Source organism: Arvicanthis niloticus, chromosome 5 (genome assembly GCF_011762505.2).
Source record: "Arvicanthis niloticus isolate mArvNil1 chromosome 5, mArvNil1.pat.X, whole genome shotgun sequence".
NCBI classification, from domain to species: Eukaryota; Metazoa; Chordata; class Mammalia; order Rodentia; family Muridae; genus Arvicanthis; species Arvicanthis niloticus.
Window position 1 is genome coordinate 30,618,950 of NC_047662.1, and position 19,897 is coordinate 30,638,846.

At 44.5% G+C, this 19,897-nt stretch overlaps 1 protein-coding gene and 1 pseudogene across 4 annotated transcripts in view; both read right to left on the minus strand.

Annotated features, from left to right (window-relative positions):
- Positions 1–19,897, minus strand: part of Rhbdl2 (rhomboid like 2) — a 47,592-nt gene that overhangs the window by 17,703 nt on the left and 9,992 nt on the right. For 2 of the 4 annotated variants that reach the window (XM_076934238.1, XM_034502921.2), the window contains exons 2-4: positions 7,449–7,711; positions 3,148–3,296; positions 507–619 (exon numbers count right to left, since the gene is read on the minus strand). In XM_076934238.1, the coding sequence (XP_076790353.1) occupies positions 507–619; positions 3,148–3,296; positions 7,449–7,691 (505 nt within the window). In that variant the 5' untranslated portion in view covers positions 7,692–7,711. Of the gene's footprint in view, positions 1–506; positions 620–3,147; positions 3,297–3,845; positions 5,415–7,448; positions 7,712–19,064; positions 19,186–19,897 lie in introns of those variants that run through there. The other 2 variants (XM_076934237.1, XM_034502922.2) reach the window with 2 other exon arrangements.
- Positions 12,066–13,825, minus strand: LOC143442204 (coiled-coil-helix-coiled-coil-helix domain-containing protein 2 pseudogene; annotated as a pseudogene).

The following is a 19,897-nucleotide window of genomic DNA, read 5'->3' on the forward strand; positions in this document are numbered from 1 at the left end:
CTATGTAGCTCTGGCTGTCCCGGAACTTGCTATGTAGACCAGACTAGCTTTGAACTCACAGAGATTCGCCTGTCTTTCTCCCAAGTGCTGGGATTAAAATTGTGCACCACATCCAGCAAAATGTCTTTCTTAAATGCAAAGCTGGCCGTGTTCCTTTCCAGAATCATTGGTGTAGTATATCAGAGGCTTCAAGATTCAAACACTAAGCTGCTTGTAATTTCCAGCTGTGCAACTTCTCTGGCTGTGGACTGTGAGATATTTGAGGACAGCCACTGTGACTTATCTTCATGTGCTCGTGTTATCTCTAATAGCTAATCTCCAGTTACAGTATCTCTAACACTTACCACATTCCACAGCATATTACATGACATGTATATAGTATGCAACAGTACAATAACTATTGACTTCAGTTTTTTTAAAAAAGTCCATTGTAAACATCTATTACCTTTGGTTTCCATCCTAAGAGCCCAGAAGTGTTTGTTCGGTGTTACCCTCAGAACACTGACCTGCAAGCACTCCTGCCAGGTACACCAGCCCCACTCGGAGGCCTTTGTGGACCATTTCCAAGGGAATACCCAGAACAAGCTGCATAAAAAGGTTCCCCACGATGTGCTGGACTCTGCAGAGACAAACATGGGTCAAATATCCAAGCAGCACGCAGTTGTTATGGGAGACTTGCATGTGAGATTTCTAGTTAGGAACTTGCTAGAATTTTGTGTGAGAGAAAGGAGGAGAGAAAGAGAAAGAGAGGGAGAGGGGGAGGGGAGGGGAAGGGGAGAGAGAGAGGGAGGGAGGGAGGGAGAGAGAGAGAGAGAGAGAGAGAGAGAGAGAGAGAGAGAGAGAATGAATATGCCCCTATGGTAGCCAGAAGAGGGCTCCAGATCCTTTAGAGCTGGAGTCTCTAAAGTATCTGGAAGCTGTGAGTCACTCTGCATAAGTCTTAAGATCAAAGCTTCAGTCCTCAAGATTGAGCAGCAAGTGCTCCTAACCATGGAGCCATCTCTCCAGTTCCTATATTCTAGTTTTTCAAAGGAGGCAACTCTTTTAGTTGTTTTGCTGTTATTGTTTTGTTTTGTTTTTCTCTTATCTGTTTTTATCGTTGTTGATTTGGGGGTTTTCTGTTTTTTTTTTTTTTTTTTTTTTTGGAGGGGCGGGGTTCAAGACAGGGTTTCTCTCTGCAGTAGCCCTAGCTGTCCTGGATTTGATTTGTAGATCAGGCTGGACTTGAACTCACAGAGATCCACCTGCCTCTGCCTCCTGAGTGCTGGGATTAAAGGCATGTGCCACCATTCCTGGCTCTCTTATCTGTTTTTTAAATAAAATCTTACATGAAACTTCAATATGTAAAGCAAGTAAAAGTCTTTTAGACCTATAAATGTGGGGCTGGAGAGATGGCTCAGAAGCTAAGAGCACTGACTGCTCTTCCAGAGGTCCTGAGTTCAATTCCCAGCAACCACATGGTGGCTCACAACCATCTGTAATGAGATCTGATGCTCTCTTCTGGTGTGTCTGAAGACAGTGTACCCATATATAATAAATAAATCTTTAAAAAAGAAAAAAAGAATGAAGTCAGGTGTGGTGGTGCACAATTTTAATCCCATTTCCTGGGAAGCAGAGGCAGGTGGATTTCTGTGAAGCTAGCCTGGTCTACATACTTAGTTCCAGACCATTCAAGCTACATAGTGAAACCCTGTCTCAAAAACATTTTTAAAATAATAATAATAAATAATAATAATAGAACCTGAGGGCTGGGGCTAAAAGTCAGAGGGAAGACATAGCACTTGGCTGCTTAGTACACATGAAGCTCTGGGTTCCTTACTCAGCACCAAGTCCTTGCTTGCACCCTGTCCTGTATGTCTAATTAGCCACTGACCAAAAATGTGATTTAACCAGGGTAGGGTGAGTCACATGGGTGAAGCTCAATTCACCTGATACCAAAAGGCTGCCCCCAAAGAAATGAGATAGCCACAAGCTATTTACGGACCACAGTGGACATGGGGGACCACAGATGCTGATTTTTTTTCCCTTGAGACATATAATCTACGCTGGCCTTGAACTCCTGACCCTCCTACCTCTACCTCCCAGATAGTGAGACTGCAGGCATATACCATCAGCTGGTGCTGAGCAAGATCTGGAAAGGCTCTCACATTTGGGAAACTGTAAACAAAGCCGGAAGGTGGTAGGACACATCTTTAATCCCAGCACTCAGGAGGCAAAGGGAGTCAGATCTATGTGTGTTCAAGGTTAGCCTGGTCTAAAGAGTGAGTTCCAGGACAGACAGAGCTACACAGAGAAACACAGTCTTGAAAAAAAAAAAAACAAAAACAAAAAAGAGAAAAGAGAAAAGAAAAAATAAATAAAGAAAATTGGAAGGGCAAACATAGCCTCTCCTGTTCATTACCTATATTTCTTACTTTGCTCCTTTCCTTTATTTGTGACTCCGTGTGTGTGTGTGTGTGTGTGTGTGTGTGTGTGTGTGTGTGTGTGTGTGTGTGTTTGTGTGTGTGTTTTGCCTGTGAAGGTGTTGTATAGTTGCACCAGGATCTTCTCTATCATTCTCTCTGTACCTTCTTCCTTTGAGGCAGGGTCTCTCCTGAACCTGAAGCATGTGTTGTTCAGCTAGACTGGCAGCTGGCAAGCTATCCTTCAACTCAGAGACCTACCAGCCTCTGCTTCCCTAGTTGGGGATTCAAGGAGTGCCCCACTTCTCTCTGCTGTGTTTTTTTTTTTTTATTTTAAAATCTTATTATGTGTGTGTGTGTGTGTGTGTGTGTGCTTGTGTGCATTCATGCATTCGTACACACACATGCATGCATGTAAGTGTCAGAAGACAACTTGCAGGATTCAGTTCTCTCCTTCCACTATTTGAGTTCTGGGGATCAAACTCAGGCTGTTGGGTTTGGCCGGTGTCTTTACCCCCTGAGTCATCTCTCTCACACACACCCTGTTTTTGTTTGTGTTTTAAGACAGAGTCTGGCTATGTGGCTGGCTGGCCTGAAGTTCTATATGTAGGTCATGTTGGTCTTAAGCTTGCCATGATCTCGCTCTGCCTCTCTAGTGCAGAATGTCAGGCATGCACCACCTTGCCCAGCCTAACAATTACTTATGAGCTCTTTTGACAGCATTGACGGGGCCATCATTCCTTACCCAGCATGGACCAGCATGTATGAGATAAACCTCCAGGCTTCCTCCCTCTTCTGAGGGCAGTACGTCAAGGGACTTTCCAAGATCCCCGTGTCCAGGGTGATCCACTGCTTCTGAGGCTTCCAAACCGCATAATAAATAAACACAGCCAGCTGTCAGGGAGGAGCGATCATGCATGTTAACCAACCTCTCTCAGGAGCTGGGCCCCATTAAAACCCACAAGCAGTAATTGTGTCTGAGTGGTTAGCTCTCTGTGGGCTCAGAAGATATTGAAATTGGATCTCTCCACCATACCCCACCATGTTCATAGGTCCTCATGGTGAGCAGGTGTTACACCAGATTGTAATGATGACTTTCTGAGTCTCCTTCTCCTGGCTTCTCTGACAATCTGCTGTCTGCCACTGGTCTCTACTGCCCTCCCTGATTATATAGCCCATGTCCCTCACCTTCCTTCACTTTATCTTCACAGCCCAGATGCCTGGTAGACGATCTTACTGAAATGATGAAGACCAGCATCCCAGTGACATCATGTGATGTCATTGACCTCATGATAGGATGGAAATGATGTCACGTGACATCCTTTACTTCGTGATGTGATGGGAAGGCAGTTTACCTGTGCCTTTCTTCCTCTACACGCCCAACTCTAGTCTAAGCATGAAAAAACCTCAGACAACCCCGAACGAGGACACTCTGTAAGGTACCTGGCTAACATATTTCATCTTCATCAGGGTCTTGATAGACCACTGAGAAGTTGTCATGAATCATAGGAGCCTGAGGAGGCAGGACAACTTAATGCAGTGTGAAACCCTGTATTGGAAGGACCAGAGGATGAGAAAGAGGACATTAGTGAAAAACAGATCAAATATAAGTCTGGAGTTTAGTTAATAGTGCAACTTCAGCCTCCTGAATACAAAATATGAAATCTGAATGCTCCAAAGTTTTAAATTTTTGAGTATCAACATGACATTTCAAAAAGTTAGAAATCTAAAAACTATAAAAAAAAAAAAAAAAAAAAAAAAATGGTGGCGCACGCCTGTAATCCCAGCACTTGGGAGGCAGAGGCAGGCGGATTTCTGAGTTCGAGGCCAGCCTGGTCTACAGAGTGAGTTCCAGGACAGCCAGGGCTACACAGAGAAACCCTGTCTCAAAAAAACCAATAAATAAATAAATAAATAAATAAATAAATAAATAAATAAATAAATGTAAAAAAAAAAAAGAAAAAAAAAGAAAAAGAAAAAAGAAAAAAAGAAATCTAGAGAGATGGCTCAGGGGTTAAGAGCACTGGCTGATCTGGAGTGTATAAAAAAGAAAAGAAAATAATAAATTAAATAAATAAATAAATAACAGCACTGGGTGATCTTCCAGAGGACCCAGGTTTGATTCCCAGCACCGACATTGTGGCTCACAACCATCTCTAACTCCAGTGACAAGGAATCTAATGCCTTCTTCTGGCCTCTGAGGGCATAAGGCACACATGTGGTGTGCTCAACTATATATATGCAGACAAAACACCATACACATAAAAAAATAAAAATTTTAAAAGCAAGTTTGAGGTTTGTGTGTGAGCCAGTGTTCATGTGTGCACACATACATGTGGAGGCCAGAGGTCAACCTCAGGTGCCACACACTTTGCTTTTGGAGACAGAGTCTCTCATTGACCTAAAGCTCAAACAGTAGGCTAGGCTGGCTGGCTACCGAGCCTTAGGGATCCATCTATCTGTCCCCACCTCCCTAGTGCTAGGATTCAAGCACATACCACCACTTCTGGCTCCTTTACATGGGATCAAATTCATGTCTGCGTGCCTGCATGGGATGTACCTTACTGACTGAACTATCTCCTTAGACTCAACATTTGAGATTTGGGAGCACTAAAGTCTATACAAATATTTCAAAATTGGAACTGGAAATATAGCTAAGGCATTAAGGGTACATACGCTGCAACTGGAAAGGGCTGAGTTCAGTTCCTGGCATCTATGTCATACAGCTTACAACTGCTTAACTCCAGCTCCAGGGAATCCAGCGCCCTCTTCTGACATCCACGGGTACTTGCACTCACATACACAACCCTCCCCATTCCCGCACACATATACACATAATTAAAAACAGCTCAGAAATATTCTGAAACACAGATGCTGAAGAGACGATTCAGTGAATAAAAGCATACACTGCTCTTCCGAAGGACCAGAGTTCAGTACCCATATCAGGTAGCTCACAACCATTTGTAACTCCAGCTCCAGGAGGGATCCAATAACTCTGGCTTCTGCAGACACCTGCACTTACACACAATTAAATAATAAATATAAAAAAGAAAAAAAAAGAAATATTCAGAAACAGGAACCACTTCTGATGTGAGCATTTCTGTTAAAGGCTACTCAGCCAATGATATACCAATATCAAAGTTTTAGATCGAAATAAGATACTTTGGGGCTATGTAAATATTAACAATGGAAGAATTGGGGAATTTTTGCAACCTTTCCTTTCTTTTCTTCCTTTTTTCTTTGTTCTTCCCTTTTCTTTCTTTCTTTCTTTCTTTCTCTCTTTCTTTCTTTCTTTCTTTCTCTCTTTCTTTCTTTTTTTTTTTTTTTTTTTTTTTTGACATAGTTTCATGAATCCCAGGCTGGCCTTGAACTTGCTATGCAGCTGAGCGTGTCTTTTCTTGAACTTCTCCAGTCTGAAGTTTTCAAGTGCTGGGATTATAGGTATGTCCCGCTGTACCTGGTTTTACAAGACCTTGGAGAGTGAGCATGCTAGGCAAGCCCTCTATCAACAAGGCAATATCTACAAGTGGCCCTCCTGTATGAGGCAGCTACTCTGGCACCTGCTCCAGGACCTCATTGTTGGAAGCTGTGTTCTCAGAGCTCACAAAACTCACAGCTCTCAGAGCTGTACTGTCTTATTCTTAAACATGTGAGCATCTCCCATTACTCTCCAGCGTCTTCCTCATTCTCACATATACTCAGAATGCTATATCCAGATATACCATTGTCTATCTATTGTATTGTCCATCTATTAACTAAGAAAGTAAGTTAGTTAGTTGGTTATTCACTAGTTAGTAAATTACTTAGTTATAGCATCTCACTATATAGCCTAGGCTAGCCTCAAATTTACTATGTAGCCCAGGCTCCCTTAAACTCAAGATCCTCCTGCTTCAGTTTCCAAGTTCTGAGATTACAAGGTCATGCCACCATGCCCATCTGAGATCATTTTTTGAGATGAGGATGGTATTTAATCCTCTTTCTCATCTTGTAGCTGAGTTCCACCCAATCAGATGAAAGCCTTAATAGAAAACGACTGCTTTTGATGAGGAAAAGAATTATACTTAATAAGCGACCTTGAACTCAACACAAGGTGGGTGGGGTCTCCAGCCTACCCTGAAGATGGTGGAGCTGAAACCTCCCTCAGCCTATTGATTCTATTCTGCTAAGGAGCCCCAGTTACTGCAGTCCCTGACACCAAAGCTGGGGTGTTAGTGAGAATTAAGAGGATTGTTCTAGGGACATCCTAATGCCCCTGAAGTCATGTCCTTCAGGCAGCAATTTCTCCTAAAACCTACAAGAAAAACCTTTGTATTACAAAGCACAGGAGGGGCCTGGCCCTTCCCAGTCACTGAGACACACCCTTGGGTGACTCATCCCACCTCTCTGAGCTTTGCCCTCCTTCTGGAAACCAAGAAAGCTAAGCAAGTCATAGTCTGAGAATATATCCCATCCACCCAAAGTAGACACCCACAGCAGATACCACATTTTCCCTCTGAAAGCTCAGGCAGCTGGTGACTGTTCTAAATATATACCCCAGACTGACCTGACCAACCAGTCTATTTTGTTTCATGAGATAAAGCCGATTTGCAAGCTGAACATGGTGGTGCATGCCTAGAATCCCAACACCCAGGTGACTATGACAAAAGGATTATAGTGAGTTTGTAGCCAGCCTGAGCTACATAATGAGTTAGAGGCCAACCTGGACTACAATGCCAAATCCCATCTCAAAAGAATAAAATAAAAATAAGAAGGCTAATTTGCAGGCCCAAAGTTCCCTGTTTTCTAAAGACCGCACCAGCTAAAATGAAATGGAACTTAAGAAGTCAACCCTGGGCAGCGGATTTTTGTGGATGAAACTAGTCCCTGGGTTGGCAGTGACTGGGCAAATTAGCTCAGGAGCTGTGAGGAGGGCAGAGGCTTCATGCTTGCTATCCTCATCCCTCTGGGCTCTCTTCCTACATGGTTTCTTCTCTAGGTAGGTTTTGTCCCGACTTTGCAGCCTCCAGTCTGAAGTGATAGGGGGACCCTCACCAGGGCGGCGTTTACCTCAGCTAGGCTGATGAGGATGATGAACAGGGGCGGCGGGCAGCAGTTGGCTCTCTCCAAGTATGTTCTTCGGACTGGCTCAGGAAGCATCCACTTGGACACAATCCTGTGGACTTTTCTGCTCCTGGGGAAGTCTTTACCTTCTCCATCCCCTTTCATTTTCTCCTCCTCCAGTTCTTCCTTTCCGTCTCTCTCCATATTCAGATTCACACTCTCCAACTCCATGTCGTGAGCAGCAGCCATTGTCCTGGGCCTCCCTCCGCCTAAAACAGCCATGAATGTGAATGTGGGGAAAACGGGGTGAGCCTTTGGTTGCAGGCTGTGGTTCTTTCCTGGACTCTTTGGAAAACTTTGTTTTCCGGGTCCTTCTTATAGGTAGGAGGCGGCTAAAGATTAACAATGGTCTAAACCTCCTAAGTGGCCCCAAGTCAGATTTCAGGTTTTCACCATATTTTTTAACTGTTTAAATATGCAGGGATTCAGGGCAGGTCTCTCTCTCTCTCTCTCTCTCTCTCTCTCTCTCTCTCTCTCTCTCTCTCTTTCTCTCTCTCTCTGTATCTATCTATCTCTCCTACAAATCCTGAAAAAAAATTAAAATAAAAGTAATTTAAATTTTTTTAAAGCAGGGAGTCTAATGCTCACAGACCCTAGGAGTGTAGTAAACTCTGTGTTCTTTTCTTTATAAAATCAACAATAGGAAGCCCTGAGGCAGTTAGATAACTCAGTGGGTAAAGGGGTCTGCTGCCACTCTGATGACCTGAGTTCCGTCCTTCATACTCACACTGTAGCAGAGAACTGACTCTTGGGAGGTATCTTCTGACTTCCACCCAACACACAGAAAATAAAATGTTTTACATGTAATTTACAGTAAAGAAATAGGCTGAATGTGGTGACGAGCACCTGAAGCTCCATCAGTTGAGAGGCAAGAGGCCAAGGACACCCTCAGCAGTATTGTGAGGTCCAAGCCTGCGCTACAAGAGACCTTATCCACACAAGTAAGTAACAGAGCAGGCGAATAATTGAATACATTCGTTTAAATAAAGAATGCATATTCATGAAGTTGGATGACCAAAATTAAAACCCAGTTTGGGGATAAAGATGTCCCTCAACTGGCAAAGTGTTTGTGTAGCACATGCAAGCCTTTGGGTTTGATCCCCAACACTGTCTAAGCTAGGTGTGCTTGCCCTCCATCCCAGCACTTGGATGGGTAGCCACAGGAGGAGAAGTTCAAGCTTTCTCTGCTCCCCAGCCAACTGGAGGTCATCCTGCGATACTTGAGACCAAGCCCAAAACAAGAGTGAAGAATTGTAGTCCCAGCTGAGTGTGGCAAAGGGGCCTGGAGGTGGGAAAAGCACTTGAGCTAAGCCCAGAGGTATGGCGTCAGCTTGAGCTATCTCAACAACAGCAAAGTCAAATTCTTTCATGTATCAGCTGTATGGACTGATACATGATACCTCAAGCAAGTCACACACATTGAGCCCCAAATTACTTGTTTAAATCTATGGTAAGTAACACGAAACTTGGGCTGGTAGGATGGCTCAGTGTCAAGCCCGAAGACTTTGGATCAGTTCCTAGAACCAACACAGTAAAAGAGAGAATCGACCCCCTTCCCCACCCCCAAAATAAATAAATAAATAAATAAATAAATAAATAAATAAATAAATAAATGTAAAACAGAAATTGGTGTCATGAAACTATTTTAACCACTTTTTCGGGTTGTTTGTTTTGTTTTGTTTTTCGAGACAGGGTTTCTCTTTGTAGCCTTGGCTAGCCTAGAACTTGCTCTGTAGAACAGGCTGGCCTTTAACTCACAGAGATCCACTTGCCTTTGTGCTAGGATTAGAGGCATGCACTACCACCACCCAGCTTTTATTTTACCAATTTTTAAAGGTTTGTTTGTTTATTTATTTATTTATTTATTTAATGCACACGAGTGCTCTTTCTGCATGTACACCTGCATGCCAGAAGGAGGCATCAGATCACATTATAGATGGTCATGAGTCACCATGTGGTTGCTGGGAATTGAACTCAGGACCTCTGGAAGAACACCCAGTGCTCTTAACTACTGAGCCATCTCTCCAGCCCTATTTTAACCATTTAAAGCTTACAATTTAGTAATATTGAGCATGCTTACAACATTGTGCAATCAGGCATGATCTGGGATCTGGTTCCAAAAGGTTTTTGTCACCTTCCACAAGTAACAAACTCATTAAGCAGTCACTGCCCCATATAGTCTCACTCCAGTCTCTCGAAACCACGACTCTGCTTCTGTGAATGGACAATGTCTGGATAGCTCGTGGTTTTACCACGTTTTTAGGAGTCATCTATGTTTTAGCATGAACTACAATTTTCTTTCTTATGTGAATGAATATATTGCATTGTATAGGTACCTCACACTTGGGATATCCAGGCATCTGTTGATAGATAAGCTGTTTCCACTTTGTACCTATTGTGAGTAAGCTGCCAGGAACTTCCCTGTACAAGGTTTTGTTTGAACGCCTGTCTTTAGTTCTTTGGTGCATGTAACCTAAGTGCTGAGTGAAGGTAACTCTAGGCTTGACTTATTAGGTGGCCTTCAGAATCCATTCTGAAGAAGAGACAAGAGCAGATGGGGGGGGTGACTTTGGCTAATTGTATAAAAGACAGCTGGACGATATCTGGCAGACAGCACGCATTCCATAATCATTCGTTATTGCTGGCAATGGATGGGTGTATAGGTGTGTGGGTAGGTGGATGGACGGAAGGACGGATGGAAAGGTTGAACGCAGGGCCTATTTTTATAAGCATTTTTCTGGGAATCAGATGGAATCTAACTGATTTCCAGATGGAATCTTTTTAAGCACAACTCCATGTTACAACGGGTTAAGGCTTGGTAAACTCAAGAAGGAAGCAAATTCTCTCGCCTTTTCTGAAAGTAAAGTCTCTTTCCTACTTCAGCCCCTTCTGCCTTCACACTCCCAGATGACCCAGAGTCAGAAGCTAAATTCATATACAGAGTAGCTATTCTATTATCTTTTCTTAAAAATTGATACATTTTTCTTTGAGATACATTTACTTTGAGAACAGCAGAATGGAGATTGGAAACTTACTCAGGTGTGGGGGAAGGTTCTTGCTAGGTAGTCTGAAATCATTGTGTAACCCAGACTAGCCTTGAATTCACAATCCTTCTGCCCTTAACAGCAGCGAGGACTTAAGAGCAGCAGCTTTTAACCATAGATACTAATGTATTTAAATAAGCTCGGGTTAGTACTAGTGCATTTAAATAAGCTCAGGTTAGTACTAGTGCATTTAAATAAGCTTGGGGTTAGGAAGTAAAGTGTTTATGTACATGGGTGTGTTGTGGGGTGGATCCCCAGCAACGCAAACAAATACGTTTAATTAGGACTTATTATTACCCTCCTCAGAAGCAGCCCCATTATAAATTTAATTACCATAGATGATCATTGAATGAGGGAATAAAATTCCACATTGTTGACAATGCAACTTTACATTTATAAAAGGAACCAGGAAAATAAGGATGACGTGTGTTCTGATTAGATTCGCTGCCATCTTGACACAGCTGGAGTATATGGGGAGAGGAAACTTCAATAGAGAAGATGCTTCCGTAAGATTAGCCTGTGGACAAGTCTGTGGGGCGTTTTCTTGATGACTGACATGGGTAGACCCATCCCACTGGGGGGCGTTGCCACTCCTGGGCAGGTGGTCCTGGGATGTATAAAAACGCCAGTTGAATGCGCTTGAGGAAAAAGCCAGTAAGCAGCTTTCCTGCATGGTCTATGCTTCCGTCTTGTCTTGAGTTATGTCCCGATTTCCCTGAAGGACTGTTAGCTGTACGCTGAAAGAAACCATTTCCTCCCCAGTTTGCTTTTGGTCATGGAGTTTTTAACCACAGAAAGAGAATCCTAGCCGGGCGGTGGTGGCGCACGCCTTTAATCCCAGCACCTAGGAGGCAGAGGCAGGTGGATTTCTGAGTTCGAGGCCAGGCTGGTCTACAAAGTGAGTTCCAGGACAGCCAGGACTACACAGAGAAGCCCTGTCTCTGGGGGAAGAAAAAGAAATAGAATCCTAAAATATGTCCTTAGGTTTTCTCTTCCTTCAGATTTCCATTAGTTTTCACCCTCACCATGTTAGCTATGTAAATGCCTGTGCATATGCCCTGTGAGGAAGAGATACCAGGCCCACATGGAGGGGCCACGACTGTACTCGTGGGAGGCGCAAGCTGAGGCAGCCTTTGGAAGGCAGTCAGGTGGCCTCTGGAGACCTAAAATCAGCTGTTGAGATGGTTTGGTGGATAGAGGAGTTTGCCACACAAGCCCAGGTACCTGGGTTCAATCACTAGACCACACATAGAAGAGAGAGGAGAGAACTGACCACAGAACTGTCCACTGCCCTCCACATGCACATCATGGCACACACACAATGGTAACATAAGATTTAAAATATTACCGGGCGGTGGTGGCGCACGCCTTTAATCCCAGCACTTGGGAGGCAGAGGCAGGCGGATTTCTGAGTTTGAGGCCAGCCTGGTCTACAGAGTGAGTTCCAGGACAGCCAGGGCTACACAGAGAAAGCCTGTCTACCCAGCAAAGGTATCTGAGTGAGTCCACAAAACTCTGTTCCAAGGATGTAAAATGCTGAACTATTTACAATAATTAAAAGGCATAAGCAACCCAAATATTCTTTCCTGGAGATACCGAATTTATCTATTTACACCAGAAACGTGATTGGTGCCCTTAGAGGCCGGGCAAAGGCTCGAGTCGCCTGGGACTGGGTTACAAATGGTTGTGGACCATTGTGTGGGTGCCAGGGAAGTAAAGCTGAGTCCTCTGCAAGAGCAGCAGCCAGTGCTCTTAACTGCTGAGCCAACTCTCCTGTCCTGGATGTTGTGTTTTATGACAGTTATAATTTTCAGTTGTTTTCTTTTTGTTGTTGGTTTTGCTTTTGTTTTGTTTTGTTTTTTCAGAATAAACCAATTTATTTTTTTTAACTTACAATCACAATACAATTAAGTTCAAGAAGGCCAAACATTTGTCCAGTAACCAACACTACAAGCCTCAGTAAACATCTCTAGTCAGATCGCTTTCATGGCCATTCCAAAGCAATGGGGCTGTTAGAAGTAAGGTCCACACTTATACTATCAAAATACAGAACCAATTTTACATTTCCTCAGCTTGAACTTCTTCATTAGATTATACTGCTTGCAATCCTGCACTGCCGCAGCACCTCGTTGAAGCCCACACAGAGCTTCACATCACTCTAGTTCTGGGCACACTCCAGAAACTGCTTGATCTCTAGAGAGCAAGGTCCAAAACTGCTGGTTCTGCAGCTGGGCTCCCTGCGGCTCCTGGTAAGTGATATCAGGCTTTGCAGGCTCAGCATCCCCACCTCTGCTCAAGCCCCAAGTGATGGCGTGACCCAGGGTGTGCCCTACTGCAGAGCCCACAGCCACACCCCCTGCAGTGGTAGCCATCTGGGCCAGCAGGCCTGGCTGCCGGGGTGCAGCAGCAGGTGAGCCAACTGCAGACAGTACAGCTGCTGCTGGAGGCTGAGCTGCAGGTGCTCCTCTGGGATCAGGCCTCATCTGAGGGGCCCTGCTGGCCGGAGGAGTCACCCAGGAAGTGCGGCTTCGGCTTCCACGCAGCATCCTAACTGCTTGCAATCTCCGAGTTCAGAGAAGATAATCTGCCTGTTTTTGGTTTTTGACAAGAGTCTCCCTATGTGGCGCTGGCTGTCCTGGAACTCACTATGTAGGCTAGGCTGACTTTGAACTCATGGCTGCCTTCTCTGCCTCCCAAGGGCTAAGATTAGAGGCTTGTACCACCACGCCAGGCTTTTAGGTTTTGTTTGTTTTACGGCATACATCATATCAATTTTTCCCTACGTAGGGCCTCAGAAAGCAAGTCCAATCTAAAGTGATTCATTTTGCCCTTGCTTGGGTGCAGGTTGTATATAAACTCCATGGGGTCTAGTTAGCTTGTAGAACCACAATTATCAAATAATTAATTAATTAACTTTGGTTTTATGAGACAAAATATCCAATAGCCCAGAGTCCCCTGTAGCTATTAATTTGCTATACAGCTAAGGCTAGGCTTGAACTCCTGATCCTCTTGCCTCTGCCTCCCAGATGCAGGGATTACAGGCACATGCCACCACAGCTGGCTGGAAGCCTCATTTAGTTGAGCAATGTATTTTCAGAGGCCTAACAAAACCCAGCAAGGCCCTCAAGGCAAAGCAGGTGGCAATCACCTCAGCATGCTGTAGTCTCTCTGAGATACAAAAGCACCCACAACTATCCAATTGCCTGTTCCGTCACTCCATGACCATGTCACTCAAGTGGATATTTACTGCTCTGACTGTTGCATTAGTCATTAAGCAAAGATCACGAGGGTTCCTGGCATTTCCTTTCATGTCGGCAGGATACACCTAATGTGCTGCCAGTTTCTGCTGCCTAGTCTTTGTTGAAACGCGCCCCCCCCACACACACACACACACATACACAAAGATCAAAACTGGATGGGATGGCACTACTGTGAAATGTTCTCACCCTGCCTATGGGAACAGCTGGGTGGGCAGTTAGGCTGCCTCCAGCCTTTTGGTTTAAGGTGGAGCTGTTCTCCAGGGAACCTTCTGCCTCAGCCTTGTAAATTCGGGGATTATGGCCACACACCAACAATCCCAGCTAGGAACACTCCCTAGCAAAAATATAAACACGGGTGGTAACAGATGCCTGTAATCCCAGATCTCTGGAGGCTGATAAGGAGGATTGAAAGCTCCAACCAGCCTGATTGACATAGCAAGACTATCTCAAAAACAAAGAGCTAGCAAGATGGCTTCTTAGGTAAAAGCACTTTCAGGGCTAGCCTGATAACGGGGGATTGATTATTCCTGGAACCCGTCCCTTAAAAGAGAGGGCCACAAAAGGAAATCTGAGCCAGATGTGGGGGCCCAGGCACTTAGGAGGCTGAGGCAGAAGGGCTGCAGCTTCAGTGTCTGAGATATGTTCTAGTAAGACTATTTCAAAGGTAAAACAATGTTTTTAAAAAGACTTAAGATATCGAAAGCACTTTCTTCCTTTGGGACCTCACCTGGAAAGGTAAGACTCTGTTTACCCAAAGCAGCTACCTTAAAGATAACTAAATAAGGGCCAGAGAGACAGCTCAGTGTTCAAGAGCACTGGCTGCTCTTCCAAAGGACTCAGGTTGGATTCCGAGCACCCAAAGGGAGGCTCACATCTCTAGCACCAGTCTGGCATTTTCTTGTGTCCTCTGCAGGAGTTCAAGGTCACCTTGTCCTAAGCAAACAAATACAAAAGGGAAACAAAACTTTACTAAAAGATAAACAGAGACATATCTAACTAACCAAGTGTTTCTTTTCTTCCTTGGGACCTCAGGTGCTGCTATTAGCACTATCAAATATTATCATCAGTACTGCTGAGGGTTAGCCCCGCTGAGGGTTAGCCCCGCTGAGGGCTAGCCCCGCTGAGCATTGTTTAACCTGAGTATTAATTCTTCTCAGACAATTTATTTCAGAAACAACTTTACCTCTGTGCTTTTAGATTCACCTAGGGACTGAAATGGAGTCACTTCAAACTTTCTGGCCACAATTTAAACAGTAACTTCAGGAGATATTATGTAACATACTGTGAACTGAGACAGCCGAATGGTGGCTGGGAAGAAAATCCCTTGCTGACATCCAGGATCTTTTATGAAACCCCCTCCTTCCCTTTTCCTTTCGTTCGTGCCAGGGGTTCACTTAGGCAAGTGCTCTCTTGCTGAGCTGTCGCCAGGCATCTTTTTTGCTTATTGATTTTTTTTTTAATTTTGTTGTTTTGGTTTTTGAGATGGTCTCTCTATGTAGCTCTGGCTGTTCTGGAACTCTATAACTAGGCTGGCCTCAAACTCAGAGATTTGCCTGCCTCTGCCTCTGCCTCCCTAAATGCTGGGATTAAAGGCATGCACCACCACACCTGATCCTTCTAATACGCATTTTTTTAAAATTCCACTTAAATTTTTTATTTGGTGTGTGTCTGTGTTTGTGTATGAGGATGTAGACATGCTACGGTGTGCATGTGGAGGCTGGGGGGGACAACCATGAGTGTTAATCCTCCTTTTCCCACCTTGTTTTTGAGGCAGTGTCTCTTGTTTACCACTCTTCAGTAAATTCCAGCATCCAGGGGACTCTGCTAGGACTACAGACACCTACAAGCCCATCCGGCTTTTCTTGGGTTGCAAGGATCTGAGCTCAGCTGGTGCAGCTGTTATGACAATCCCTTTTTTTCTTCTGAGCCATCTCCCTAGCTCTTCATCTCCCACTGGCTGGTTGGTCATCATAATCATCAGAGATTAACCTACCCCTTCCCAACACTGGGATTGCACACTATCTCCACTGCACCTGGCTTTTTAATGTGTTCAGCAAGCCCTTTATCGACTGTGCCATTTTCCTAGCTCCTCGTCTCCCTCTTGAAGAGTAATTCTTATGCTCGATGAAAATCACAACTTCCAAAGCTCTTCCTATGCCTAAGAGACACACACAGTGGACTTATGAATATCAGACATTCAAAACATCACTGAATTTGACATTCTACCCTACTTCATCCAAAACTTTTATTCGAGGCTGAAGAAAACCCACCACCACCACCACCAACAACAACAACAGCAGCAAAAAACAAAAACAAACCTCGCTTTCTCAGGCCTCCTTAATTTTCTTCTTTTCTATCACTGGCCTTGCCCAAGCTGGTCCTGAACCCCCTCTGTAGGCAGAGATGGCTTTAAATATGATGCTGGGAGTCAAACTCTGGGACTCTGAGTATTACTTAAGCGTGCCACCAACTGAGATGTGTCCCCAGCCACTTCAAGTCTTTTCTGCTCCCAAACAAGAAGCAAAGGCTATAATCACTGAAATCACAGAGAATACATAGTACTACGTAAAAGTTTATCTGGAAAAACTAGCCTTTCGACTCACATTCATTCACACAGGCTCAGGCTACAGTCAGTAGTCAATAAAATACCAAACTGTATGTGTTCAGTCTTTCAAAGTCAAAGACTTCCAGTTAATTCCTTTGATAACACTGGTCAATTGTCCACTTTCTTGGGGAATTCCAAATCTCTTCTTTTGTTGTTTTGTTTGTTTGTTTGTTTGTTTTTTCAGAGCTGAGGACCGAACCCAGGGCCTTGCACTTGCTAGGCAAGTGCTCTACCACTGAGCTAAATCTCCAACCCTTTATCTTCTTTTTTATATAATATATTTATTTCTATTTTATGTACATTGGTGTTTTTGCCTACAGACATGTCTTTGTAATGTAAGGTCCCCTGGAAATGGAGTTACAGACAACTGTGAGCTGCCATGTGGGTGCTGGGGATTGAACTTGGGTCCTCTGAAAGAGCAGCCAGTGCTCTTAACCACTGAGCCATCTCTCCAGCTCTGCAAATCTTTTTTTAATGGGCAGCAGGGACCACCTCCTATTATAGAAGCCAAGCATGCCTGATTCCTCCATTTCTCCTGCTCTAGGTAGCTAGAGTTGAAGTGTGAACTAAATTTGGGCAGCCAACTTCATTTGCTTAGATTTAAAAATAACAAAAACAAAACAAACAGAAAACCAATGCCTTACCATTCAACTCTGACTGGCCTGACACTTGCTATAGAGAGCAGGCTGGCTTTGATCTCACAGAGATCTGCCTGCCTCTGTTCTGTAAGTGTTGAGATTAAAGTTATGCACCATCATGCCTGGGATAGGGGGAGTCTTGAGGAATTATAGTCTGGCCCCACTTCCTGTCCATTCTCCATTTCCGATGAGAAATTGGCCAGATGCCTCACAGTCCTGAGGCCTTGCCTTCCCAGCCTCAGGTGGTATCCTTTCTTAAACTGTAAACCGAAATAAGCCCTCCCTCCATTAAAAACTGTGAAAAGAAAGGGTGTAAGGAAAAAGGAGAAAGGGAGAAGAACTGATGAGGAAAAGGAGGGATGGACTGAATCTACATGTTGTCTAGTCTTTTTTTTAAAGATTTATTTTTATATATTTGAATACACTGTCACTGACTTTAGACACACCAGAAGAGGGCATCAGATCCCACTACAAATGGTTGTGAGCCACCATGTGGTTGCTGGGAATTGAACTCAGGACCTCTGGAAGAGCAGTCATTGCTCTTAACCACTGAGTCATCTCCCAGCCCCACATCACCTCATTTTATGTCACTATGTTGATATCCTCTGCACACACACAGACCATCACTGTTCTGCCATCACAGTGTTATCAGCTGTGGAGCTACTATGCTGTGATGGCTGCCAGAGGGCCTAGGACAGCCATACTCCTAGTATCTGTGTTTAGTTCCAATGGGCCTTGGTTTCACTGGCTATGAATATTCTTGTGTGTGTGTGTGTGTGTGTGTGTGTGTGTGTGTGTGTGTGTGTGTGTGTATGTTTGTGATATGTGTGTCAATGTATGGTGTCTTGTGATATATATGTGTCAATGTATGGTGTCTTTTATGGCTGTTATTGTTATTGCTATTATTATTTATAATTATTATTATTTAAAGTCTCAGCAAGACTGGTTGGCCAGTAAGCTCCAGGGATCCCCATCTCTGACTCCCCAGCACTGGGATTACAGGTACGCACTCAGCTTTTTATGTGGGTTCTGGGGATCTGAACTCAAGTCTTCATGATTGTTCAACAACTACTTTGCGAATCGAGCCATCTCCCTGGCTGCTTTCTTGTTTTGTGTTGTGTTTTTGAGATGGGAACCTCACTCTGTAGCTGAGGCTGACCTTGAACTCACAGTGACCTGCCTAACTCAGCCTCCAAGTGCTGGGATTATAGGTATGAGCTACCTTGCCCAGCTTGTGAGCATCCTTGTAAAGTAAGACACTACCATCCCATCTCGTGGATAAGCAAGCTCAGGCTCGCACAACAACTTTATCAAGGTCCTACACCCAGTAAGCTGGGAGAGAGCCTGGAACCTCTGACCCCAAACTTCTGAATATTTCCTTTCTTCTATATTGTCTGTCTGTCTGTCTCTCTCTCTCTCTCTCTCTCTCTCTCTCTCTCTCTCTCTCTCCCTCTCCTCTCCCTCTCTTTCTCTCTCACTCCTTCCCTCTCTCTCTCTATTTTATATGTTCGAGTGTTTTGCCTGCATCCATGTCTGTGTACTATGTGCATGCCTGATACTTGTAGCGACAGAAGAGGGCATCAGATTCCCTGGAAGTGGAGTTACAGATGGTTGTGAGCCACCATGTGGGTGCTAGGAACTGAACCCAGGTCCTTCAGAAGAGCAGCCAGTGCTCTTAGCCACTAAGCCACCTCTCCAGCCCCTTCCTCTGTGTTTTCTAAGTACCACACATTATGGAAGTACACATCTTCATTTTGATTATGTACACTCGTGAGCACACACACACACACACACACACCTCACCTTATCTCCTCCCTCTGGCTGCCCACACAGACCCAGCCCAAACTCAGGGAATTCTAAATGGAAGCTGATCTTCAGGTCGCCATGCAGGCCAAGCTAGAGCTGGAAATTCCCATCATTACCATTGCTACCACAGGGACAGCAAGTGGACACAAGTGCCCACACAAGAACAGGATTCACCTCTCGCAGAGCTGGAAAGACTAAGTCAGGCTCACCTTCTCTTCTTTACCTAGTTCAGGAGTTGCTGGGATAGCACCCTTTGGACAGCTCTTCATTAATGGAAGACACCTTAGCCATCTGCTTATGCTGTTTCCTAACTGCAGTGAAACAAGGTTTCAGACAGCTGAATTGTTTTTTTTTTTTTTTTTCACACAGCTGGCCCCACCCATTCATCAGTACCAGGCAAGTCCCTCCCCTGGGCTGAGTCCAGCCTTGATGTGGCCAGAGAGCCGAGCAGTCTGTACTGGGTGCACTCACTTGCTGCCCAGCTGGGCCTAGTGGGAGGTTTTTGGTGTCGTTGCTAGGCAACCTGGGTAATTGGTGAGGCCAGGGATTGGGCTTCTGAGCCACAGAGATTAACAGCCTCCTTCATCACACTGTAAACCATCATTATGTCTTGGTCCAGAGCCTGCAGGGAGCTCTCTGTGGCCATGGCCTGAAAGGATGCTTTTTTAGCTACTGGAATTAAGATCTGGTTTTTCAGTATTATAGGTTTGTGACTGTGGCTGTTTTCTTTTTTGCTCTGTGTATGAACACACAACTTGAAATAAATAGACAAAGGATTTAAAAAAAAAAAATGCCTTCACAAACCCCATCTCTAAAAGTTTCCGTTCTGGAGGCGAAGCCCACTGGCCCTCCCTAGAGAGGGCAACTAAGGTAAGGAGTTCTGCTTCCCCAGGCCTCTCCATGGCTCACTGTGCATTCAAAGCTCCTTCCTTGAACTCCACCACCCTAGCTGTGGTCCAGGGCTGGGAATCAGAGCTTGGGTGGCGTGCACAATAACATGTTCATATTACCATAGCTTGGGTGGTGTGTACAATAATATGTT